Genomic DNA, 26,788 nt, shown 5'->3' on the forward strand with positions numbered 1-26,788 from the left:
TGGACCCCATTAGACCTTATTCAGCTGCTGACCCCATTACAGTCTTGGTCCAAACTGAATGTCAGTATCTAGTTAGTGCTAACTGCCAGGATATTGAAAGTGGGGGGAAGTCAGGACTCATAACCCCAGTGAATTTCAAGAGATGAATGGCAAGGTTGTCTTGTTGATGAAAATCATTGCTTGGCACTCATGTGGCATGATTTTCCACTTATCAGCTCACACCTGAATATTGTTCAGGGGTTGCTGCATTTGAACATGGACTGCTTCAGTATCTGAGGAGTTCCAAATGGTACTGAATGTTGTCCAACCATCAGTGAACATCCTACTTCTGACCTTGTGGTGGATGAAAGGTCATTGATGAGGCAACTGAAGATGATTGGATCTAGGACACTACCATGAGGAACTCCTGCAGAGATGTCCTGAAGCTGAAATGATTGAATCCAACAAGGTATCTTGAGCTCCCTATAATTTGAGCCAGCAGAGATTTCTCTCTCGTTCCCATTGAATCATTTTGCTAGGCCTCCTTGGAACCATGTTTGTTCAATTGCTGCCCTGATGTCAAGGGCTGTCGCTCTCACCTCACCTCTGGATTCCACCTCTTTCTGTCCATATTTGGACCAAGACTGTAATGAGGTCAGCAGCTGAATAAGGTCTAGTGGTGTCCAAACTGAATGTCAGTAAGCAAGCAAGAGTCAATGATCTCTTCCATGACTTTGCTGATGATTGAGTAGACTGAGAGGATGACAATAGGACAGTTTGGATTATTCTCGCTTTAGTGGAGAATGCATAGCTGGACAATTTTTTCCATTGTCAAGTAAATATCATTGCTGTAGATATTATTGTACAAATATTCTTCAAGTTTAGAGTTAATTCATTCAGTTATTTTAAACAAGATTAAGGTGATAAGGTATAGCTTTTTTTGTTCTTGTGGCATTGTTGGCTAGCCCTACGTTTAATGCCATCTCTAATCACCCTGAGGACAGTTAGGAGTCAACCACATTGCTATTGGTCTGAAATCACATTTAGGCCAGATCAGGGAAGGATGGCAGATTTCATTGATCCTCCTGCTTCTCGGATGCTGCCTGACCTGCTGTGCTTTTCCAGCACCACACTCTTGACTCTGATCTCTAGCATCTGCAGTCCTCACTTTCTCCTAGTTCAGGATTCCTAGTCCAGGAGTAATATCACTGCTCTCCACTTGACATTGCCACACTGTCTAAGGATCTTTGGCAGATCATGTACACTGCTGCTGCTGAGCTTTGGTGGTAGAGGGGTGGATGTGGTGCCAAACAAGTGGACCATTTTGTCCTGGATAGTGTCAAGCTTCTTGAGTGTTGTTTCATTGAAGGTTTCTCTCCCTGATGCTGAGCAACGTCTCTTATTTTACTAAACCCATCTCAATAAGTAGCTACCTCACGCCTATGATGCTACCCTCATTAGACTCTGGCCCCATTCTATTACAGCTGCACGTGGAGTAACTCACCACTGCCCAGATTTGTTCCCCATTTTAAGTATGAGAACATCATTGTCTTGTTAGTATTCCAAACTTGCTCACAAATTAGTCTCTCAAGTCTCTATTGGTCTGCTGGCATCTTGAGATTAATACTATTTAGTACTGTTATTTTTGATGCCTTTAGACAGTCTGGAATAATAAAAAAATTCTTAGTTGTTATGTTTTGCATCACACTTCTAATCTGTGCTTAACATTCCCAGTGAACTTCATCCTCTTCCTTCAGGTTTTGGAACCTATTAAATCTCTTGCCTATTTAGTCTGAGATTGCTGATCTGAGATAGTTGCATGCTTATGTAATACTTTTATTTGTGTCCAGGTTTTCCTTAAGTGAAATGTTGTTAAACAACATCTCCCAAACAATTTGCAAGTTAAAATGACCTATCTTAATAGTTGGCTCCTACTTTTCACGTCAAACGTAGATCAGTTTCTGTTTTCTTTTGATGCCCTGACTAACATTTCTATACATGATCCGGGACATGTGCAAATGCTTTGTTGAGATAAGCTAAATGTCTTCACTTTCCTGATACTGAGTCATGAAGCTGTCATGCATTCCACTTAAGAGCTTTTGACTCTAAGTCACTTGGGGTTTCCGAAATGATATTTGGTTGATTAAAATCACCCATTAAAATAACTTTCCTGTGTCAAATATTCTTTTTATCTCTTCATAGAGCAAATTATCTTCCTTCCTGTACTGATTAGGAGGTATATAGCGTGTCCCTAAGTGTTAGCTTCAATTTTATTGTGTTAACAATCTCTTTTACCTCCCAGTGGTTTCTGACATTAGCCGTTCTACCTCCCTTCTGTCTACTCTTCTGAAAGGTTTATATGTACCTTCAATCTTCCACTTACTCACATCCTCTGGAGATAAATGAGTTTCCAATATTAAAGTATATTAAAGTGCCACGACAACCTCCACATTCAGTACTTCATTATAATGTTACTAATGTTCATATAAATACATTTTAGGTTTGATTTACCTCCTTACCAAACCCTTACACCACCTTTTCTGGTCTCCATTTTATTTATATATCTGATTTGTTCCGTGGTACTTGCATGCCAATTACTCTGCATGTGTCATTCAACCTTCCCTGTTGCCACTATCACATATTGCTTAAGAACATAAGGATGGGAGCAAACATAGGCTATTTGGTGCATTGAGAAACTCCACCATTCAATAAGTTTGGGGCTTATGTTATTGTGGCTTTAAATCCAGTTTGCTACGAGCTCCCATAACCATCAACTCTCTTGTAGATCAAAAATCTGTTAACTCAGCCTTGAATATATCCAATAATCCAATCTCCATTGCTCATAGAGGAGGGGAATTCCAAATACTAGTAACGCTCCAAGAAGAAATTCTTCATCTCCATCTTAAACAGAGGATCATTTAGACTGGAATCACTCTAATGAATCTTAAAAATGCTTCCAATGCAAATAAATCTCTCCTTTAAAAGGAGACCACAACAGTGCACAATTCTCTAGGCGTTTGCTGTAGACACCAAAAATTCACCAGGGATGCCTGCACATGTCACACAAAGAGCGTAGAGATTGATTATTGCACCGAGGTCGTACTATTACATTAGCTGATGACAGAGTAAAATGGTAATACCTTCTCTGGGCTGTTGTGCACCACCACAATTACCAGTGGTAACAGGGACTTGGCAACAGATGCGAGCACGTGGGGGAGAAAACACAATGGAACATGGCAGTTTTATGTGTGGTATTTATGACAGAACCTGCCTTTCAAAGCTTGATCTATTCAGTATTCCGCAAGGTGCAGCATGTGTAAACACCACATCTGAAATGGATCTGTTTGCCACATACCTGTCATGTTTTAGATGAAACAATACTATACTGGAGTTCCTAGTGTGGTGTCACTCATTTGCTGTCAGAAGACATTCTCACTTTGCAATAAAGGTCAACATTCCATTTGTTTTCATAAATACTTACTGCAAGTATTTACCAACCTTTTGTGCTTGGTCAGCTAGGTCTGTCTTTGCAGCACCCGTTTAAATAATAATGTTTTTTCTACTTTTCTTGCCAAAATGGGCCACCTCACAATCTACCACAATGTAATCTCTCATTTTTTCTTTGTTAACTCACTTAACCTAGCAATGGACACATGTTAATGGGTCAGTGTCAGAGTAGGGAAGTGTCAGCTTCATTGAGTCTTTTTTTTATTCACTGAGAGGATATGAGCGTCACCAGATGGCCAGCAATTATTGCCCATCTCTGGTTGCCCTTGAGAAGGTGGTGGTGAGCTGCCTTCTTGAACCCCTGCAGTCCATGTTCTCTCAGTAGACCTGCAATGCCCTTCGGGAGAGAATTCCATGACATTGAAGGGACAGCAGTATATTTCCAAATCAGGATAATGGGTGGCTTGAAGGGAAACTTGTAGGTGGTAGTGTTCCCATGTATCTACCGCCCTTGTCCTTCTAGATGGATGTGGTTGCAGATTTGGAAGGTACTGCAAATTTCTACAGTGCATCTTTTAGATCGTACACACTGCTGCTACTAAGCGTTGGTGGTGGAGGTAGTGGATGCTTATGGATGTGGTGTCAATCAAGTGGACTGTTTGTGTCTGATGGTGTCAAGGTTCTTGAGTGTTTTCTCATTGAAGGTTTCTCTCCCTGAAGCTTAGCGGATTCTATAGTTATATTTGACCAACCTCATCTCATTGAGTACAGGTCGACAATCCTTTATCCGAAATTCTGAAATCCAAAAAGCTCCAAAGTCTGAAGGTTTTTTTTTGCAAAGTTTTTTCTCATTAACAAGGTTGTTTGGCGTGCAAACAGTTAACCCAAGTTGACACACCCACTGGATGCGTGTCACTTAGATACGATGTGGGCGGGCGTGGCCCAGCATTGGCAGGCCTCAATTCTGTTTCAGGGCCGTTTTACTCGGTGAGTCTGCTCGTCCAGTAAGATTTTTAAAAATTTCACCATCAAACTGTCACATCAAATTCTGAAATTCAAAAAATTGCAAATTCCGAAAACTAGGTGGTCCTGAGCATTTCGGATAAAGGATTGTGCACCTGTACCTACGGGGAGAACGTGAGAAACACAGATGCTGGTGATCAGAGTCAGAAAGTGTGGCGCTGGTAAAGCACAGCTGGTCAGGCAGCATCTGAGGAGCAGGAGAGCCGACACTTCGAGCATAAGCTCTTCATCAGGGAGGGGGCCTATGCTCAAAACATCGACTGCCCTGCTCCTTGGATTCTGCCTGACCAGCTGTGCTTTTCCAGCATGACACATTTTGACTCATTAAGCACCTACTCCCACTGCACTGATGTCACTCTCATTAGATTCTAGCCCCACTCTAATGCTGCCGTATTGGAACAATTCACTACTTGTTGCTCCCAACAAGAAAGGCCTCATTGGATTTGCAGCATGCTTCTACCTGATTTCTCTCAATTGCCCACGTTGTTCAGGTCTCTGTAAGATTCATCCTATATCCTTTCCTGTAACAATCATTTCTATCTAATTTTCGACAGTACCCGTGATTCCTTCATCCATATTGGTGACTGCATGGTATGTAGGGATGCTTGTTGATGATCATAAGTATTCCCTGATCTTGGAGATGAGCTGAGAATCACAGCATAGAGCCAGTGATTATTGTGGGGCTTGCTGATCAAAGCAAGGCTTATAGGATTGGGGTCAAGGTTGGAGAAGAATGCCCTACTGCTCCTGACATCTTCATTCCACCTCCCTTTAGCTCTTTGGTTTCTGAAAGACCAGGATAGAGATCACAAAGGGATGAAGTATGGATTCACTGTAGTTTGGAGGCTGGGAGTTATGGAGAGTGGTGCTTGTGGAGTTAGTGGATAATGCTAAGACTGAATTTCAGACAAAATCATGAAAGTGTAGTTCATTTAAGTTTCAATTAAGCAGACTGCGATCTGGGAGCAGGATGATTGTTTACGGAAATCCAAAGGGGGCAGGTTGAAGGATGGCTGGTCAACTTTGAGATTTTTTTAATATGTTATACTTGACCAGATTCTCCCTTCTTGGGAGCTTAAATTCCCCCCATTCTATGCAGTATTCCAAGAAATTGACTAACACTTAAAATTATTTAATCTTTATATTCCATATTTGCTATTTGCATTGCCTTCGGATATTCTGACTCAGTGTCTGAATTCTGTGTAATATTATTCTAAGAACAATAACCAATATAGGCTATTCATTGGACATTCATAAATACAGCACATGATTTCATTTAACCCTTTTTTTTTTGAAAAACACACAATTGTTAATGCTTATGCTACCCACTTTCTGGAAGCAAATGTTACCCCATTCTTGAATGAGTTTTTTTTTAATTGTGTTTAGAAATATTTGTTGTGTTTCATTTTGTTTAATGGCAGTATTTTACTTATTCTACTTAATAGTATCTCAGTTCTTCAAAATCAAAACTGTATCTTGCTGAGAGACTGAGCAAAGGCATTGATTAACAATCACTTTGGCATCAGGGCCACTGTCCGGATACATTTTTTTTTGTTTTGCATATCTTATTGATTTTAAGCTGGTAAATGAGCATCATATGGATGAAGTGAAGTTGAACTGTTTACAGGCACAAAAATAACCTTTCAATAAGAAAAGATGCATGGGTCATACTATCGGTACTATTCTGCTGCCCCAAGCAGATGGCATTCAGCTGGTATTGATTTCTTCCTGTAGTTGTGGAGCATCACACAGCTGGGCATGCTCATTTCAATTTTTTTTCCTTCTGATGGTGAGGGAGAGTGATGAATCTTGTTCCCCACTTTGTTTGCAATCCTTTCCCTCCTGAAGCAACATTGTTTTTGAAGAGATGTTGATAAAAATTTCTGCAGTGAAACCTGTGTTATCATAATGCTTGCTATGTCAGCATTTTACAAAATTGTTTCACAACATCAGAAATGGTCTAGGTGACTCATCTTACAATAAATCAAAACTTGAAATTCAAATGTCATGTTTCCTTTACCTCAACATCAGCTGACTGCAGGTTATAAAATAGACAGAGAGTTCATACAGATATCAGAGTTTCAACGTATTATAGATCTTTTATATGTTCAAGACTGAAATAACATCTATGTTGAGCCCAAAGCACTTGATAGTCATTGAATTAGTAGTGAATTGTTATCATTGTTTCATAGATAAGTGTGGCAGCACAACATATCCCCATTTGCAGCACGACTATAAATGGCCAATTAACCTGTTTCCGTACTGCTGGTTTAAGGATAAATTTGTTTTATGGGGGATGGTAGTGGGGAAATTGACTTAATATCTCAACTAATTTTTCTTGTTTTAACCTTGTGATGCGTAATGTAAAAATGGACATGAATTCTTAATCTGTGCAAAGTCTGAGGTGATGCATTTTGGTAAGAAAAACATTGAGAAACAGTACAAAATATTGCAAATCACCACCCCTTCTTGAGAGTAATTAGAAATGGCAATGAATGCTGGCCCAACCAGCAATACTCACTTTCTATGAACAAGTAAATAAAAGGATTACAATTCTAAAGAATACAGGAATAGTAGGACCAGAGTAATATGTGCATAAGTCGTTAACATTCGCAGGATAGGTTGAGAGAGCAGTTAATAAAGCAGACAGTATTCTATGCTTTATTAATAGGTTATAGAAAGCAAGAGCAAGGTAGTTATATTAAATTTACATAAGAGTCTACTTCAGTTCTATTCTTAGCACTGTACTTTAGGAAGAATGTGAAGGCATCGGAGAAAGTACCAGAAGAGGTTTATGAAAATTATTCCTGGGATGAGGAATTTCAATTATGAAGATAGCTTGGGGAAGTTAAGAACGTTTTCCTTGGGGAAGAGATGGCTGAGAGGAGGTCTGACAGAAGGATTCAAAATAGTCAGAGTCCTTGACAGATTAAATAGGGAAACGCAGTTCCCACTTGTGAAAGAATGGAGCACAGAAGGGCACAGACTTAAACTGATTAGTAAAAGATGCAAAAATAATACGAGGAAAAACTTATTCATACAAATTGAGAGGATCTGGAATGCGCTGCCAGAGGATGTGATGGAGGGATGTTCGACCAAGGTATTCAAAGAGAATGAAAAGGTTACTTGAAAAGGAGCATTAAGCAAGGTTATGGGGAGAAGGTATGAGAATGGCGCGAAGTGAGCTACTTATCTGAGAACTTCATAATTTGATGGATCAAATGGACTCCTACTGCACTGTAACAATTCTCAGATTGGGTTTTGTACCTGAATTTTCTGCATTGCCTTTCAAATATATTTACCTGAGGGTGTAACAGTAATTAAAACCCAAGGGGGCAATATCACACTCGAAATGTAAGCATTTTTTTCTCTCCATAGACATTGCCTCACCTGATGAGTTTCTCTAACACTTTCTATTTTTATTTCAGATTTCCATCATCTTTGCTTTTATTAAATTGAAGCCTATATGTTCTCAATTAATACTGCAATTATTGCGTCATGAACAGTGTGCCACAGGAATCAGTGCTGGGCCCTCAACATTTTATAACTCAAATATAAATAGTTTGAAAGTATGGCAGCTAACCTTGGTGATGACCACAAGGGTAGGTAGTAAAATAAAGCTGTGAAGAGGACATAATGCCTCTACTAAGGGATAGAGTTAGGTTTTGTGTGTGTGAGCAAAGATCTGACAAAATAGAGTGTAATGTGGGAACACGTAAAACTGTCAGCTTTTGCAGGAAGAATAAGAAGAAGCTGTTTACCTAAAAGGTATTCCTTACAGAGATCTGGAATGCTGATGGATTTGGGTGTCCGAGTACACGAGTCCCAAAATGTTTTTATGCAAGTACAGCAAGTAATTTAAAAAAGGCTAACAGAATGCTATCCTTTATTGTAAAGACAATTAAATACAAAAATTAAGAAGATGGCCCTCAGTTATATGTGGCATTAGTGGGACCACGTTTGAAATACTGTGTACAGTATTATTCTCCTTATTCAAGCAATGTTGATTTAGAGAAGTAGACAAGTAGATTTAAAGAAGAGATACACAGCAGTTGGTGACTGTCAGGAAAGGTAACAAAGTAGTTCAGAAGTCCTTAGTTAGGTAAAGGATTAAGACTTTGCAGAGTGAATATTAAAAGTTAGGTAGAAGGTGATCTCTGGTTTACTCCTGCTGCCAGGTTTTAAACAGGGATGGGATATTCAAATTTATTCAAAGAGATAGGGCAGATAAATCCATGGGTGAAGATATGATGCAATGTGCCAGGATTCAGGTTCTTGGATCAATGGGATCGCTTCTGGGTTTTAACCTGAACTGGAAAGGGACTAATATCCTGGTGGGGAAATGTGCTAATTCTACTTTGGGAGCCTGTAAACTGTTGGGGAAAGGTGGTTGTGGGGGGGTGAGGGGGGGTTCCTAAGTATCAATGGAAATAGAAAGACAAATGGGGTTGGTATGAATCAGAAAATAGCAAGTTAATTAGAAAAGACAATCAAGATTAAGTCAGAGAACAAGGTAACTCTGAAGAATTAAAATGCATTTATTCCAGTTGACAAGTATGGCGCTAGAAAAGCACCGCAGGTCAGGCAGCAGCCGAGGAGCAGGGCAATCAACATTTTGGGCATAAGCCATTCCAGTGTAAGGGGTGTTACTTGTAAAACTGATGAACTCAGGGCACATATCCTAATTTGCAGCTGGGATATCATAGCTATTACAGACACTTGGGTGAGGGAAAGACAGGACTGGCAGCTCAATGTTCTGGTTTTAGATGCTATAGGGAGGAGGGGGAGTGGCGCTTTTGATTAAGGAAAACATTACTACTCTAATTAGAGAGGATATTTCTAGGGGATCATGCGGTGAAAATATATGGGTTGAAATTAGAAATAAGAAAAAGATGATCACACCAGTAGTCAGAGGGATATTGAGGAGCAAATATGTAGAGAAATCTCAAGATATATGTAAGAATAATAGGGTTGTAATAGAGATTTTAATTCTCCAAACGTAGACTGGAACTGCCATATCAGTTAAACATTTGGATGGTGAGGAACTTGTAAAATGTGCTCAAGAAAATTTTCTTTATTAATATGTAAATATTCCTCTTAGAGAAGGACAAAACTTGACCTTCTCTTGGGAAATGAGGCAGGGCAAGTGACTGAAGTGTTAGTAGGGGAACAAGTTGGACAAGTGATTACAATTCCATTAGTTTTGAAATAAGCTTGGAAAAGATTAAGCCTTTCATACAAGATAATGTTCTTAATTGAAGTAAGGCAAATTTTAATGGTATGGAACAAGAACTTTCAAAAGTTGATTGGAGTAGGTTGTTCACAGGTAAGTGGGTAGCTTTCAGAAGTGTGATAACAGAAGTTTGGAGGCATTATGTTCCTGTCAGAGTGAAAGATAAGACTGGTAAGATTAGGTAACAATGGATGAACTAAAATATTGAAGTTCTGGTCAAGAATAAAAAAGAATCATTTTTTAGATATAGACAACTGAGATCAAATGAATCTTTTGAAGAGTATAAAGAATGTAGGGGCATTCTTAAGAGGGAAATCAGGATTGCAAAGAGGGGATATGAGATAGCCTTGGCAGATAAGGTTAAGGATATTCCAAAGAGATTCTACAAGTACATTAAGAGCATAAAAGCAACTAGAGAGGATTGTCCTTGTGTTGAACCTCAGGAGATTAGAGATATAATAAATGAATATTTTGTGTCAGCTTTTACTGCAGAGAAAGAAATGGAGGCTAGAGAACTAAGGGAAATAAATATTGATGTTTTAAAAACAGTTCACATTTTAGAAGAGGAAGTGCTGGAGGTCTTAGAAAACATAAAGGCAGATAATCTCCAGGACCTGATCAAGTGTATCACAGGATGTTGTGGGAAGTTAGGGAGGAAATTACTGGGTCCCTAGCAGAAATATTTGTATCATCGATAAACACAGAGGTGAGGTACCAAAGGACTAGAGGATGGCTAATGTTGTGCCTTTATTTAAGAAATGCTGTGCCTTTATTTAAGAAATGCTGTAAGGACAAGTCTGGGAACTATAGACCTGTGAGTCTGACATCGGTGGTGGGTAATTGTTGGATGATGTTCTGAAAGATAGCATTTACATGCATTTGAAGGGGCAGGGAATGATTCTGGATAGTCAGCATGATTTTGTGCAAGGGACACCATGACTCTCAAACTTAATTGAGTTTTTTACGAAGTAACCAAAAAGCTTCATGAGGGCAGAGTGGGAGATGTTGTTTACTTGGATTTTAGTAAAGCTTTTGATAAGGTTCTGTGTGGTAGACTAATTAGTAAAGTTAGATCACATAGGATTCAGGGTAAACAAGTGGTGCAGGGTTGTTTTTCAGTCTGGTGGCCTGTAAACAGCAATGTTCTGGGTACTGGGTCCACTTTTGTTTGCCATTTATAAATACGATTTGGATGAAAAAATAGCAGGCATGGTTAGTAAGTTTGCAAATGCCACCAAAATTGGCAAAGTGGACGATGAAGAAGGTTATTGAAGATTACAAAGAGATCTTGATCAATTGGGTCAATGAACTGAGGAGTGGCAGATCGAGTTTAATTTGGATAAAACAAAAAGGGCAGGACTTATACAGATAATGGTAGGGCCCTGGGTACAGTTGTAGAACAGAGAGACCTATGGGTTTGGGTAGATAATTCTTTGAAATTTGCGTGACAGGGAGACAGAGTGGTTGACAAGATGTTTAGCATGCTTGTCTTCATTGCTCAAACCTTTTTAGCCTAGGAGTTGGGACGACATGTTGAGGTTGTGCAGGATGTCGGTGAGGTGTCTTCTGGAGGAAGTATGCAGTTCTGGTCACCCTGTTATAGGAAGGATATTATAAAATTGGAAATTTTTAGGAAAAGATGTACCAGGAAATTGTTGGGAATGGGGAGTTTCAGTTATAAGAATAGGCTGGGATTTTTTTTCATTTTAGTGCAGGTGGTTGAGGGGTGACCTTTTGAAATTAAAATCATAAGGAACATAGATAAGGTGAATAGCAATGGTCTTTTCCCTAGGGTGGGGGAGTTCAAAACTAGGGAGAATATTTTTAAGGTAAGAAGAAAAGGACTAAAAAAGGACATAAGGGGCAACTTCTTTACACAGACAGTGGTTAGTGTGTGGAATGAATTGCCAGAGGAAGTAGTGGATGCAGGTACAGTTACAACATTTAAAAGATATTTGGATGGGTACATGAATAGGGGGGGTTTGTAGGGACATGGGCTAAGTGCAGGCAGGTGGGACTGGTTTAGTTTGGGAACATGGTCAGTGTGGACTAGTTGGACGAAAGGGTCTGTTTCTATGCTGCATGACTCCATAACTCTAATAATAGCCCTTGGGGACTGTCAGCAAAGGCCTTTGTTGAAATTACACAGGTAACACTACATCTTTGGTGCAGTTTCAACAGACACCAGATGGCCTGTCAATCAGAACAGTTCAGCAAAGGGTTTTGTTTTCACTCTCATTGTCAGCCTGTTTCATCATGTTGTAAGAATTAGGATTTAAAGTCTTAAAATCATGACACTAATTTCTGTAACATCTACTTTATCAACTCATGACATCCATACTGCAATAAATGACAGTTGGACCAGGAACAATGTTTTGTTTTAAATTTGGCACTATGTACATATGGCCTTACTGAATTTAAGTTTGCCACCTGTGTGAATCATGCCCTCCATCAACAAAATGGATTTCTCAATGGTACATATGTGAAGCCATTTGTTAAAGACTTCATGTCATTAAGCTAAGATTTTAAAATGGTACATTGTTTTGGAGCCAAAGGTGGAAAGCATATTTTTAAAAATGTTTGTTGAGTTTTAATTCAACTGACTATTATGGTAGCAAACCACTATATTAAATATTGATAATCCTTTTCAAAATGGTGTTGATTACTCTTATTATCTAAACTTTCTCCACTTAAAAATCAAATTGTGTAAACAAAACCATGAATTCTCTTCAGCATCCAATCTGCATATTGGAATTAGACAGTACAGATCTATTAATGCTGAAGTTACTTCATCACAGAATTGTACAAATTCAGCAAGTTAGGTAAAGCTGTTTTCTGGTACATAGCACTACATCAGTAACAAATATAGCATTGTTTTTTGTTAAATTGAGATTAGTGGATAGCAGTAATAAGGCAAAGAGAAATGTTTGGACTATCTCGAAGATATGCTTGGATTTAATTAATGAACCCTTCTTGGTACTACTCTAGAATTAGATCAGAAGTTGGGAGGGAGTTAAAACTGTTAATGTCACTTTGTTCCTTTGGATATAATTTGAACCCCTGGACACGATCGGTGTTGCTGCATCCTGTCCACATCGATTTGAAATGCTAGTTGAAGAATGCACAATATTCATCTAATATCAAATATTTAAAAACTGACTTTAATTCCAGTTTCACAAGACAAAGTCTTTGCCAAGCTTTTAAGGTAGTTGATGTTTTTGTAATTTTCATTATATGGCATTTGTTAGGGTTCAACTCAATTTCAGGAAACTAATAAAGGCAGTGGTTAGATGGTATTTTCCTGGCCAAAAGATTGCACAGAATCTTTTGTTGCAAATTTTGCAATTAATATATTTGCAGACCTCAAAGCTCAAAGAAAGCAGAACTGAAACAAGTGCATTAACCCCGAGAACATTGAATTCCCTACACTAACTGCAGTATTCTGTTCTGACTTGGAGGAGGCACCTGATGTTTAGAGTAATTAGTTTCAATGGGAATGTCAGCAGTGCTCTCTCGAGCTTTCTCTGGCCTCCTAGGATACGAAGAAAATATCACCAAGACAAACATGAAAACTCATTGCATAGTTGAACATTCTTCAACATGATAGTGATTTCAGGGGGGCAAAAATGATGATGGGAAACAATATTTTTCTAATGTAAAGACTGAATTTAATTCCAGTTTCACAAGACAAAGTCTTTGCCAAGCTTTTAAGGTAGTTGGTACTTCTGTCATTTTCATTGTTTGGCATTAATGTTAGGGTTCAACTCAATTTCAGGAAACTAATGAAGTCAGAATTTAGATGGTATTTTCCTATGAATTTGGCAGTTCTGCAAACTCTGAGGGTTTCTTCTATATCTGACACATTTACCAGATGATGGTTCAGGTTATCTTTCATTTTAAATGTGATTTTGGGACAAAATTAATGTAAACTAAAAGGATGTATCTTGTATGGAGCAGCCTGTCATGTTCAGTAGTTATATGTTTCTATATTATTTGTCATGGATTTATAGTGTAGATGTATCCTAAATATAAGAAATCTCATCCGGTTTTCTTCGTGACTTTTTTAAAATTGTGCGTATTTAAGCATAAAATCTGAAGTTAAAAATATTGTCTATACAACATAGTCAAATATTATTATGAAAGAGTAGCTGCGAATAAAATTGAAAACAATTTAAGAACTGTAATGTTGGAAAGAGATCTATTTTGCTTAAATGAGGCTAATGGAGTCAGCAGCATTTATATACAAAAGAGTTATATTTTGTAGGGCTCACTTCAGGAGAATATATGTTTGCAGTTTTCAATTGTTAATTATTCAATTTGTCAAAGAACTACTTGTGATGAAATAAATCACATTTATATTCAGCTTAAACAAATATTAGCTTTTTTATTGCAGGTACTATCTGATTTAGGAATTAGTGACAGTAGCCAAGTCACAATGAATTTTTACGCATTGAGTTCTTAATATAATTCTACAGCAAGATGATTTTTCTGATAATTAATGGATTTAGTACCTCCAGATATTGAAAGCTACTTCAACCTGAAGTTTTATTACTGAAATGTTGATATTTGTTATATCCTCTGAAGGTTAGTGGAGTTGTCTTGTCCACATTTCCAGTAAGATGGTTAGTGTTATAATTGGCTGATAAGAAGGCCTGAACCTAAATATAATGCCAACATTCGATTTCCCAGTGTCCTCAGTGAAGATCTGTCACCATTTATGTTGACTTTAGTGACAATTCTCTAGCAGCGAAACTCGAGGGAAATCATTACACTGTTTATGCCTCTGCCTTGTCGGACAGAGTTATCCTGTGATATTTTAACGTATTTTCTCCTGCATGATGGCATCTAGCTGAGGTTAAGGCAGAACAAGTCCCTCTGTAATACGGTGACTGCATTTTACTCACTGAAACAGAAAAGAAATCTGACAATTAGGTGTATGGAATGTCAGTGAAGGGACATGTGCAAGTAATCAGCTACTTCCACAGGGAGTGCAGAGTTAAGAGGCAGATTCTTAAAAATTTGAGGCTTTTAGTGGCCGCACTACAGGAAAGAAATCAATATGGTAGAACTGAGGTTATGGTGGGCGAGAGGAGCAGAAATCAATATTCTAAGAATGCACACTTTTTATTTTGCTTTTCATTTTCCACACAGAATAGGTGAAAAGATGTATTTTTAGGGTGCTGCCATTACAATGGCCGTACATTATCCTGAACTAAATTAAGAGCATGTTAGCTTATATTGCATGAGGTGTTTCCTGATTACTTCAAATATGATATGTATTTGTATGTGTTAATGTATATTTCTTGTAATAAAGGACTGGCAAATATACATATCTAAAATAGTTAGGCCTTTTTTGACAGAAGTTGGATTTTATTTTTCCACAAACTCATCTATTTAATTCTGAATTATAGTATTTTGAGAATGCCATACATATAATGGTGCAGATTATGTTTGAATACTTGAAACACTTAATAATTTCATTGTTTATTAAGTTGTTTTGTTCTGTTTTATTTTAAAATTCAAGGTAGTGTTAAAACACTCACATCACAGCAATCATTATGATGTCTAGTAATCCCTTCAGAAATGGCATATTCTATAGCTGAGTATTAACACCAAGAATTTCCTTGGGGATTCTCCCAATTATCTGCCATAACTGCTGAAGATCAGCGGACACCCTAGATGGGTGGGTGAACTGGATTTCTGCCAATTGTCTGCCGAAGTTGCAATGGATGATAGAATAACCCTGGAGGGAATTCCTTATTGTGTTCTTTAATGATGTTAAATTGTACGTTTAAAATGGATTTTAACTTTATGCTGTAAATGCAAGAATAGTAACATCATATTAGAGATATTGATTAGGAATATGGAATCTGTTCCATTACACAATGTCAAAAAATGATAATGGAAGCTTTTCTGATTCTTTGGTTTTTTTTTTCTTTTTTTTCTCTGAGTGTCAGGAGTTCTGACACGCCTGTTCTTTTTATTTAATTACCCCCACACTACCGCCTAACTGTGGTAGTGCTTATTTTTTTCCCCAGCACCTATGTTGTGTGTGTGTAGGTGTGAAACACAAGGTGCATGAATTTTTATTCAGTTTCCATCACCAGGAAGAAAGGAAACACCCGAGTGACCAGTGACAAGCAGTGCCCTTCACATCAAAGGGCAATGCTGTGAGGTCAAACAGTGAAGGGGAGGGCAGGGATTAAATCAAAATGGAGGGGGAAATAATGCACTCCACTCCCTGCGGCGTCCACCTCTCCCTAAACAACTCCAGGGTGTTGGTGGACATCGTGTGCTTCTCCAGAGACACCCGGCATTAACATAACCGCGGAAGAGTGACAGGCAGTCGGCCCTAATGGCCCCCTCTACGGCCCGCTGCCTGGACCTCTTTATGGCCAGTTTGGCCAGGCCCAGGAGCAGACCCACGAGGAGGTCTTCAGACCTGACTTCCCCCTTCTGTACCGGGTGTCCGAAGATCAGGAGCGTGGGACTGAAGTGTAAGCAAAAACAGAGAAGGTGGTTTTTGAGGAAATCAAAAAGGGAGGGCAAACGCCCACACCCAATATATACATGGTCCCACTGACTCCACAGCACCACAGAACAAGCAATTGGGCTGGGAGTCCGTGAACCACCACAATCTGCAGTTGCAGGGGACCGCTGCGTGCAGCACCCTCCACCCTAGATCCCTGAGAGAAAGGGGGAAGACTCCCACGTAGAGAGCCCTCCACTGGGGATCTCCACCGCCCGGTGGCAAATGGGCATGCCAAGGCGTGTCTGGGCAGTGAATGAGGGAGAAGAGGTGATTCTTTGGTTGTTATTGGTGTTTAGACAATTGGTCTGATTGAAATACTGCCCTAAAAATGAAGCTGATGTATCCGCAAAACTGTTTTACTGAAGAATGTTTTACATTTGTGAAAAATTCCAGTCCATCTGAAAAAGACACTTAATTATTGAATTAAACTGCAGTGGCTTTGTAACTAAGCTGTTATCTCTATTGTCACAATGTTTTTTTTAAATCAAGACAAAATAAATATGATTATATGCAATAATGTTAATGAAACTTTACAGGAAAGGAAAATAATCTTTGGCAAATGGTGAAAACATTTTAACCCATATTATGTAGTAAGTTATCAATCATCTATGCTTTAGGTTTAAGCACCGAAAGTTAAATAATCTCAAATGGTTGAACCAGCACTGCACCACAAGTATGCAAAAGAGATGGTGGTCTTAATGATTTTTTTTTGTCTTTGTGTTAGGCACGGAACAGCAGTTCTTGTGCCAGCTCAATGTCATTAGTGTACAGATGGAGTATGTGACCAGTGCATTGTAAGCTGATCTGTCAAGCTTAACAAACAGCCCACCTTGTTAACATTCCTTAAATCCTGCATTAATAACCCAATGTAAATCCCTGAACACACACTCACTGGACTTTCTCTTTGTTGCCATGATGGATGAGGTTGTACCCTGGAAAGTAAAGTAACAACTCCTCCCCAAATAAAGAGGTAAAATAACAGAGGATTCGTTCTCTGTCATTTTTCAGTCGTCTTGACAAATTAAAAGAAGCCTTCTGGTTTCCATATTTTAAAGCATTTTTAATGTGGTGCAATGGACACATGTTGATTGAAGAGTGGTTTTGAGAAAATAAAAATACAGTTACATTAGCCCAGTTCTTTTGGTTTCCGGCTGGTTGGAAACTGAATATACCCATAATCGGATCCCTCAGAGCTCCTGATTCACTGACTCTGCGGGAGTTACCCAGGAAGTTTAAACTTCCTCAGCTTGCTAGGACCCTGCACAAAAATCACACTTAAAGTTAGCGTTTGAAGACTCGGGAGGCATTCACCTGGGTGGTTAGATGTTAGACTGAAACGATATCTAACTCCTGAGTAACTGTGCAAATGACTCCATGCTCCTCCAGACACCTGACTCCATCCTTGCCACTCCCTGACCCTTCAAAACCCTCAGCCCTTTGAGGCCCCCTCAAAATTACTTCCAACCCTCTGAACCCTCTCAACTTCCTGGACTCACCCCTGATAGTCCACCTCCACCCGCCCCCTGAATCTGATTTCCCCTGACCCTAATGTCACCTTGACTTGCTTCCTAACCCAAACTTACTCCTTGAATCCTCACCTGGCAACCCCTGACTTCCCCAAACTGACCTGACCTAATGTTACTACCTGCCCCTCCAGCCACCCACCATTGTGTCACCCTACTCAGCTAACACCTCACCACCCACCATCCTCTTAGCTATTATCTCATCCAACCTCCCAGTCTCTCACATTCTCCATTCACTCATGCTCATACTAACACATTAAGTTCTGGGACATTTAAACTGTTACCACGACACTGCAACGGGTGCTGTCAAAAGGAACGTGGCTTCTGAGCAGAATCTCTGAGCTTGTTCCCTGAGCTGGAGGTGTTTTTTCAGAATACTCCATCAGAAAACTGGACAGAAAATTCAAATGCCAAGTGGGTCATTGTTTTGATCTGGTTGGAAAGGAGCTTTTTCAATACTGACTGGACAATTCAAGCCATTCTTATGCTTCTTACTAGTATACATACGCAATTTGGCAGATTAGGTTTATTGCTGAGTAGCTCAGCCATACAACACGGTGAGAAACCAAGTCTAATGCCACCTCTGTGCTCCAATGACTGAGCTCAAATGGTTTTCCTATATCTGCTAGATTTAACCTCTCCACTCATTGGCTAATATTCAATATCAATGAATACCTCTCACTTAGTTAGAAATCTCTGCTGAAAGTCTGTGAATATGAATATCAGATGAAGTTTCTCCTAAGTTTTCTCTCAAGGTTCAGTAGCCTGTTAAAAATCACCATTTATGTTTTCACATGAGTAACAGGCACTTGATGTATCTGTACCTAACTGGAGGCAAATATTGGTGAGAAAATTGAGATACCTTTCCTTTACAAATGTTTTGCAGCTGATCAGCTTTATGCAAATGGCTTTAAGCATGCTCATGTGAAAGAAACAGCACTGAGCTGAAAAGCCTCTGCCAATGAAAAGCTAAGTGCAATTCTGGGGAAGATGAACAGAGATGGAAATTCTGACAGGAGATCCTGGCAACACTGGGTGAGGAGACATCTGAAGCCCTGGAAATGTAATTTTAGAGTTCTGTTGAGGAAAAACAGAGTTAACCTGATGATTACAAAGTGTACCTTCTGTGCTTTACTTAACTATTCTAGTTAAGTAAAGATAAAATTGCTAAATCTCCAGATTGAAGAGGAAATAATTAGTAGCAGTTAATATGGAGTTCAAGAAGGAACATTATGCTTGGAAAAGCCTGATAGTTATTTGAAGAGTTATTAGATGTGGTGGATCCAGGAAATACAGTAGAAATGGCCAGCAATGACTTTTAGACAGCCTCTGACAAATGGATAGGACACATTTGTAGAGGTTTGAAGGGAATCCTGGGTAGGAAAGGTAACATGTTGGATCAAAAATAGAACTACAGAAATGATATTGTCCAAAATGGATACAGTATAGTCCTGAAGAAGGGTCCTGCCTGGAACATTGACTCTCTTGCTTATCAGATGCTGCCTGATCTGCTGTGCCATTTCCAGCGCCATGCTTTATCAACACTCACAGTACGGATGGGGATCATTCAACCTTCTTGTTCATGCTGACCCAAAGACACCCAGATGCCTTTTCTAATCCCATCTTCCTGCACACAGCCCATAGCCCTGCAGCTTATAGCACTTAAGGCACAAATCCAGGTACTTTTTAAAAGAGTTTAGGGTCTCTGCCTGCACTACCAATTCAGACAGTGAATCCCATGGACCCAACAGCCTCCGTTTTAAAAAAAAGGCTTGCCTCATGTCTTCTCTGCCACTTGGCTTGAATCTGTGAACCCTCGCTTTTGAATTCTCTGCCAAAGGAAACAAGTTCCTCCTGTCCACTCGATCTCTATCCCTCACAATTTTGTATGCCTCATTCCTGGTATCTTTCCATTCCAAGGAAATCAACCCCAGCCTCTTCAGTCTCTCCTCATAGCTATAGTTCTCCAGTCTTGGCAACATTCTAGTAAATCTTGTCTGCACTTTCTGCAGAGCAATTGCATCCTTCCTGCAACATGGTGACCAGAACTGCACACAGTACTCCAATTGTGACCTCACCAGTGTCTTATACAATTTCATCATTATACCCCTACTTCTGTATTCCATACCTCTGTCAATGAAAGAGAGCATGCCGTATGTCATCTTTACAATCTTATCTACCTGTGCTGCTACCTTTACACACCTGTATGCCAACATCTCTCACTTCATCTACCCCTCTCAGTATATTCTCATTTATTGTATATCCCCTTTCACTGCTTGACCTGCCAAATGCATTACCTCACACTTATTAAATTTAAACTTCATCACCCTCTTTCTTGTCCACTCCACAAACCTATCTGTACCATTTTGGAGCTTACAGCTATCCACTACACAGCCAATTTTTGTGTTGTCTACAGATTTCCCAATTTAGCTCTCCACGTTCAAATTCAAAGCATTAATGTATAAAACAAATAGCAGACATCCCAATACCAAGCCCTGTGGAACACCACTCGAAATAGCATTCCATTCACAAGAGCAGCTAACAACTTTTATTGTTTGTTTCTTCTTACTAAGCCAAGTTTGGATCCAATTCGATACGTTACCCTGTATCCCATGGGCTTTTGCCTTTTTTGACCAGTCTGTCATGTAGGACCTTGTCAAATGCCTTACTAAAATCCATGTATAAAACATCCACTGCATTACCATCATTGATCTTGCCGCTTACTCAAAGAATTCAATCAAATCTGTAAAGGATAACCTTCTCATAACAAAAGCATGCTGAATATCCTTGACTAGTCCATGCTTTTCTACATTATAGTTTATCCAATCTCTCAAGATTGATTCCAACAATTTGCACACAATAAAAGTAAGCCCAACTGGCCTGTAGTTCTTTGGCATTTCCTTTGTACCGTTTTTCATGAAAGCAACCACATTTACATTCATCCAGTCCTCCAGCATCTCATCTGTGTCTAATGAAGGTTGGAAAAAAAAGTCCTGAGCATCTGCTATTTCCATCCTGACTTGCTTCAATATCCAAGGAACAATACATCCAGCCTTGGTAACTTATCCACTTTCAAAGATTTCAGCTCCTGTAACACTTTTCTCTCATTATGATTATTTTGTCCAATGTGTCACACTGTTTCTGTTGAATTACAATATCCACATCATCCCTTTTCTTTATGAAAATTCATCCAAAATACTTCCCATATTATCTGCATCTTCACACAAGTTCCCTTCTACATTTCTAATAGGTCCCAATGTTTCCTTAGCTATTCTTTTGCTCTATATAGAGTAGATTAGAAGAGAAACTTAAGAGTTCAAGGCAGTTTGTCAATGATTGGATGTCATAAATTTGTATAAGGCATTAAACTCTGAAAGATTTAATGCTGAGGAATGTGTTATACACTATCTAATATGATGATGTCAGATGGACTTGGGTGGGAGAGCATTTCTGAATTTCGAAGGAAATACACCTACCCTTTAGGTCTATCTTTGTCCCAGTAACAATGTCTATCGCATGATTGTAACTTGAATGAATGATTTTATTATCACATATCTTGAAGGTGCAGTGAAAAGTGTTTTGTTGCCATAATCTGGCACCATTTGGAGCTACAAAAAGAATGAAAAGAAATTATTTAAATAAGAAGTTTTCATCTTCTGTTCAAATTGGGTCTCAAGCACACCTCCAGGGATTCTGCAAGGCCTCTAGAAGGTGTTCCGCTCCTCAAGGAGTCCCATTCTGGGAACAACAATGATGGCAACGGAGACCCTGTTTCTGCCCTAGTCCAACAACGCCGAGTGTCCAGACTGCAAGCCTACTGCTGCTGCCTAGGGCCCAGGGTCCAGTCTTGAAGATGAAGCAAAAAGAAAAGGAATAAAACCATATAGAAGAAAGGATGCTGCTGGCCTGGAGTGGACGGACTCCAATGAAGCCACCATCTTGAAAAACTTGGTGAAAAAACTTCCTTGAAATCTTGAAAAAACCTTGTTACTGATTGCTAACATACAATTAACTACATTTTGTTTAAGATAAAAACCTCCTCATTAGATAACCAAGTGAATTTCCTCTACTATGCAAGACAGGGCAGATCCTTTAGGTGCAAAAGCAGAACTTGCTGGAAAAGCTCAGTTGGTATGGAAGCATCTGTGGGGAGAAAGTAGATTTAACGTTTTGGGACCAGAGACCCTCCTTCAGAACAGAGGAAGATTTTAGGTGCCTACCTAAAGTAAGGATATTGGCAGTAAATATATCTAATGTACTTTTCATCAAGGTGACTATTATCATACAATCCTCATGCAACATCAATGATCTACAAAGTTCTGTTTATAAACCGTTCATTTTACTCCTGACCCTCTGAAGCAGAATGTTATGTTTTTCTACATTAAAGATACTGTATAAATGCAAGTGTTCATATAAGACGTTTGCAGGAATACGGCTATGTAAGGATTATAATTTTTCTTAATCACTTATTTTGTGGGTTAGAAGCCAATTGAAATCAGCCAGAACAGAAGTGAGGGCAAGTGTGGCTTTGTGACTACATTCTGTTCCTCGCTAACTTCTTGAATTATAGAATGGTGCTGCTTAAGAAAAATAGTGGTGATGGAAAAATATGTGGAAGTGGATTTTTAGAAATAATTGTATTTAATATAGCAAACTGACACTGACGGTGCAATTTAAGCTTTGGCCAAATTAGCAGTGAGAAAAAATGGTGCAGCTGTTCAAATTGAGAAACTCACTATTCCCATTGATTTGTGATTTAAAGGTGCTAATGTGGGCAATGGATAAAACTATAAGCCTCTGATGGAACCTTAGTAATAAACATGAATTATTGTGTTCCATTAGTACCTAATGATCTGAATTTTAGCCCAATTAAGGTAACCACAATATAAACGCTACAATCCTTACAAACCTTACAAGGAAAGACTGATCTCCTTCATACTCAAGTCTTGAGACCTTTGAACTTCCCTCTCATCCCCACTCTACACCTCAGCCTTCCTGTGACAATGTTCTTATGCTGGTAAACTCAAAAATCACACTGCCTAAGGATGGAGCAGGGGCTCTGAAAGCTTGCAGTTTCAAATCAACCTGTTGGACTCTAACCCGGTGTCGTGTAAATTTTGGACTCAGGTGTACAAAGTCAACACTAGCACCTCCACATCCTACACACAATTTTCACCCTCCCTTACCAACCAGCTACCAAATAGCTGACTGATGGAACAGAATCCCTACAGTGCGGAAGCAGGTCATTCAGCCATTGGAATCCACACCGATCCCAAGGAGCATCCCACCCAGATCCACCTCCACTAACCCTATCCCAGCAAGCCAGCATTTCCCAAGACTGATCCACCTAACCTAAACATCCTGGGACTCTGGGTAATTTAGTATGACCAATCCACCTAACCTGCACATTTTTGGATTGTGGGAGGAAACCAAAGAACATGCAAACTCCAGATAGTCCCCCAAAGCTGGAATTGAACCCAGGTGCCTGGCGCTGTGAGGCAGTAGTGCTAACCATTGAACCAACGTGCCGTATAAGGTCAAATGAGACCCGGCAATTAACATCTGTTATTTGTCTGACTCTCTCAAGTGTTTGGGATTGCCATCCACTCCATTTAGAGTTGAAACGTGGTCTAGAAAATATTCTGCCTTATGGATGATTAAATGCTCAGATCAAGGAAGCACGTGTAGCTTTTCTGAGCAGTTTCATATGTTTGTGTATTTTATTCTGCTTTCCCCTGGTCAATGATATGGAGATTATATTTCAGGAATAGCAGTTTGGGGACCATGAGTTCAAATAACTGTTTGAGAATCTGATATTGTGTATTTTTATTTTAAAATATTTAAAATAAAAAGCTGACAATCGTGCAGATAACCATAAAGTTGTGGGAAGTAAAAGTCCACATGGTTCACTCATGTTCTTTAAGAAAGGGAGTTTGCAGTCCCTACTCAGTACGGCCTTTGTGTGACTCCTGCTTCACACCAACATAGTTGTAATGTCCAAACAACACATTCAGTAAAATCAAACAGCTAGAAGATGAAGACACCCCTTGTTATGCAAAACGTTTGAAGTAGGCTGACATGGCAGGAAGCATGACTGCCTGGCCCACTTCATCATGAAAGAGGCGCCATGTCAGTCTTCTGGTGGCTGCCAAACCTCCCCTTATTAAGGGCATCTCATCTGGATCCTTCGTCATGGCTCGCAGAATGTCGTCATTCTCTGACTAGATGGAGAGACCTCACCATCTGGGCATGACAGAGCCCCAGCCTAGAGATGTGCAAAAGATTAGGAATTTATTAGTAGTGTCTGTATTTCCAATCCAAATAATAATATTCTCAGAAAATCATTTGAAATCATTCGACTGCTACTGAAAATGGTGTGCCATTTATAGAAATGTAATTTGAAATGTTGTCTATATAGGGTTTGGTTTGCAGGATCATTTCATGCCAAAAAATGCATTTTTGAAACTAATTTTTAATGAGAGTTATTTTGAATTAGATCATTGATAGTTTAGTCTTGTCCTTATTATTACCAAAATTACTCTGCATTCCCACTAATTGAGGTAGAATTATTGGGTCATTCCAACTAACATTCAATTGGGCACTTTAACTTGCCAACTCATAAGACGTCAATATAGAACAGAATAATCAGATTGTGATTTAGAGTGAAATTCTGTTTAAGTTGATGGATGGAGAAGTTGGAGATATTTCCAGTTTGTTAACAAGTTATCCCTTGTAACTCAGTGTAAAACAGTTTTGATTCTGATAAGTCAGAGAATGTTTCTTCAAGCACCATGTTTTTTGAGTGATGGGTACTACAGACATGAAAAAAGTTCCTGCTGCTACATGTGTATTTTCTGTATTACTAGAGTGCATTCTGATTATATGCCTTACCCAAGTAATTAAAAATAAATCCAATTTACTTGGACTTTATTCCAAAATTGAGATAGTGTGAAGCGATATATAGATTGTAGTGTAGGGTGAAACACTGTTTGTTGATCATTTGGACTGTGATTAACTCAAAATTGAATCTTGACTACAGTAGAATATTTTGCAAGTAGTTATTTGAATGATACGTTGATTTTTGGAGAAGTCCTGTTGGAGTCAGTGCTCAGTATTGACCTTCTCTGTTAAGTGGCAGGAAACCATCAATAATATGAGCTACCGCAAATTGTAGATAATGTGATTGACTGCTACCTCTGAATCGGAACGAAATCAGAAACAAATCAGGAGCATATAAGGACGTCAACAGTAACAGCACAAAGATTACCAATTATACATTGGCATTCATGTTTTTTCTTTCTTTATGAATAAATGGCATAGGGCTTTTTACTAGCTCCAGTGCAAATCAAAGGCAAAAATTGTTGACTGTAAATCATTTGACAATGGTAAGGATAGATTTTCGTCTATATTTAGGAAAATACTGTTTTTCCAGTCGTGGTTGGTAGATTGTTCCCTATAAATAATGGTTTATAATATTAGAAGTGGTAATTAATGCATTGAATAGGTTTCATATAATTATGCTAGCTTGTGACAGTCTTTCGTATATTATGTCACAGATTAATTTCCCTCCTGCTAGTCTGCCTGAGCTAGTCAATCCCCACTCCCCTCCCAAGAAAACACTTTAGACTTTTCCATATTATTTTCTTTTGCTTGAAGAAATGCAATGTTCTTCCATGACTGTATTAATTTTTCCTCTAACCTGTCAAATTGCCTTTTGCTATCACGAAGAACCTCATTAGCCACGTGACTTCTCCAGCCACATTAGCCATGTGGCCACTTCAGCTACCACCACTCAGAAGCCATTAACCTGTCAGACTAACAATTTGCATAGCATAAGGGTTTGAAAAAAAATCTCAAACCTGCTACTAACTGTTGGAATAAGTCAATTCTGAGCCCGGTAGTTGGTCACTTTCTGTTGAATTAAATGTAGCATCTGACAAAAGTGACAAAAAAACCTCCAACAGTACTAAATTTAATTCATACTTTAGATAGCTTTCCATGGTACCTGGTTACCATTTAGGATATATTCCATCTTGCATATTCTCCACTGTAGAGAAACTCCCTGTTGCCCATTTCAAAAAAACAGGACTCTTGCCCTGGTATCTGATAGATCCAGTAGGTTTGTGATCATAGTGAACCTGTTAGAACTTCTTGGAGAAGGAAATTTCCTATCCCTCCTCAAGGTAACTCCAACCTCACTGTTGACATTAATCTTTTTTAAATGCTCCAAGCGTTCAGTTGCTTGAAGTTCCATCTTTCCCACCTTCTACATGGCAACTAAGCTTCAATAGTAATTTCTGCTTTGCAATACCCACATCCCAAGGTGTTATTTTAAAAATATGTTATATTAAACAGTTTCTCCATTTCTAAAGGTTAGAGCATTTGAGTACAAATGATTTTTCCAGTGTTTTCTGCAAAGTCACCATTATAGAAATCCAATTATTTTCATGACCAGCATCATACCTTGTGAAAGCTTCAGTATGTTTTGAATAAAGTTGTATTTGTTTTTGACAGGCTATTCTGAATGAGAATGAAGATCTACCTAAGATATTTCTAGACTTTCTTAACATTCGTCATCTCCCTGCTTTACCAAAGGTTGAAAGTTGCAGGTAAGTTAACTGTTTGTTTTGAAATTAGCCACTATCACCCACTCATTTGTATACTGTTGTGGTTCTGTTCGCCGAGCTGGGAATTTGTGTTGCAGGCGTTTCGTCCCCTGTCTAGGTGACATCCTCAGTGCTTGGGAGCCTCCTGTGAAGCGCTTCTGTGATGTTTCCTCTGGCATTTATAGTGATTTGTATCTGCCGCTTCCGGTTGTCAGTTCCAGCTGTCCGCTGCGGTGGCCGGTATATTGGGTCCAGGTCGATGTGCTTATTCATTGAATCTGTGGATGAGTGCCATGTCTCTAGGAATTCCTTGGCTGTTCTCTGGCTTGTCCTATAATAGTAGTGTTGTCCCAGTTGAACTCATGTTGCTTGTCACCTGAGTGTGTGGCTACTAAGGATAGCTGGTCATGTCGTTTCGTGGCTAGTTGGTGTTCATGGATGCAGA

General features: G+C 39.1%; 1 protein-coding gene across 2 annotated transcripts in view; it reads left to right on the plus strand.

Annotated features, from left to right (window-relative positions):
- Positions 1-26,788, plus strand: part of snx24 (sorting nexin 24) — a 166,738-nt gene that overhangs the window by 126,931 nt on the left and 13,019 nt on the right. For both annotated transcript variants that reach the window (XM_043711715.1, XM_043711723.1), the window contains exon 4: positions 26,252-26,346. In XM_043711715.1, coding sequence (XP_043567650.1) covers positions 26,252-26,346 — 95 coding nt within the window. The remainder of the gene's footprint in view (positions 1-26,251; positions 26,347-26,788) is intronic.

This window comes from Chiloscyllium plagiosum, chromosome 2 (assembly GCF_004010195.1).
Source record: "Chiloscyllium plagiosum isolate BGI_BamShark_2017 chromosome 2, ASM401019v2, whole genome shotgun sequence".
NCBI lineage: Eukaryota > Metazoa > Chordata > Chondrichthyes > Orectolobiformes > Hemiscylliidae > Chiloscyllium > Chiloscyllium plagiosum.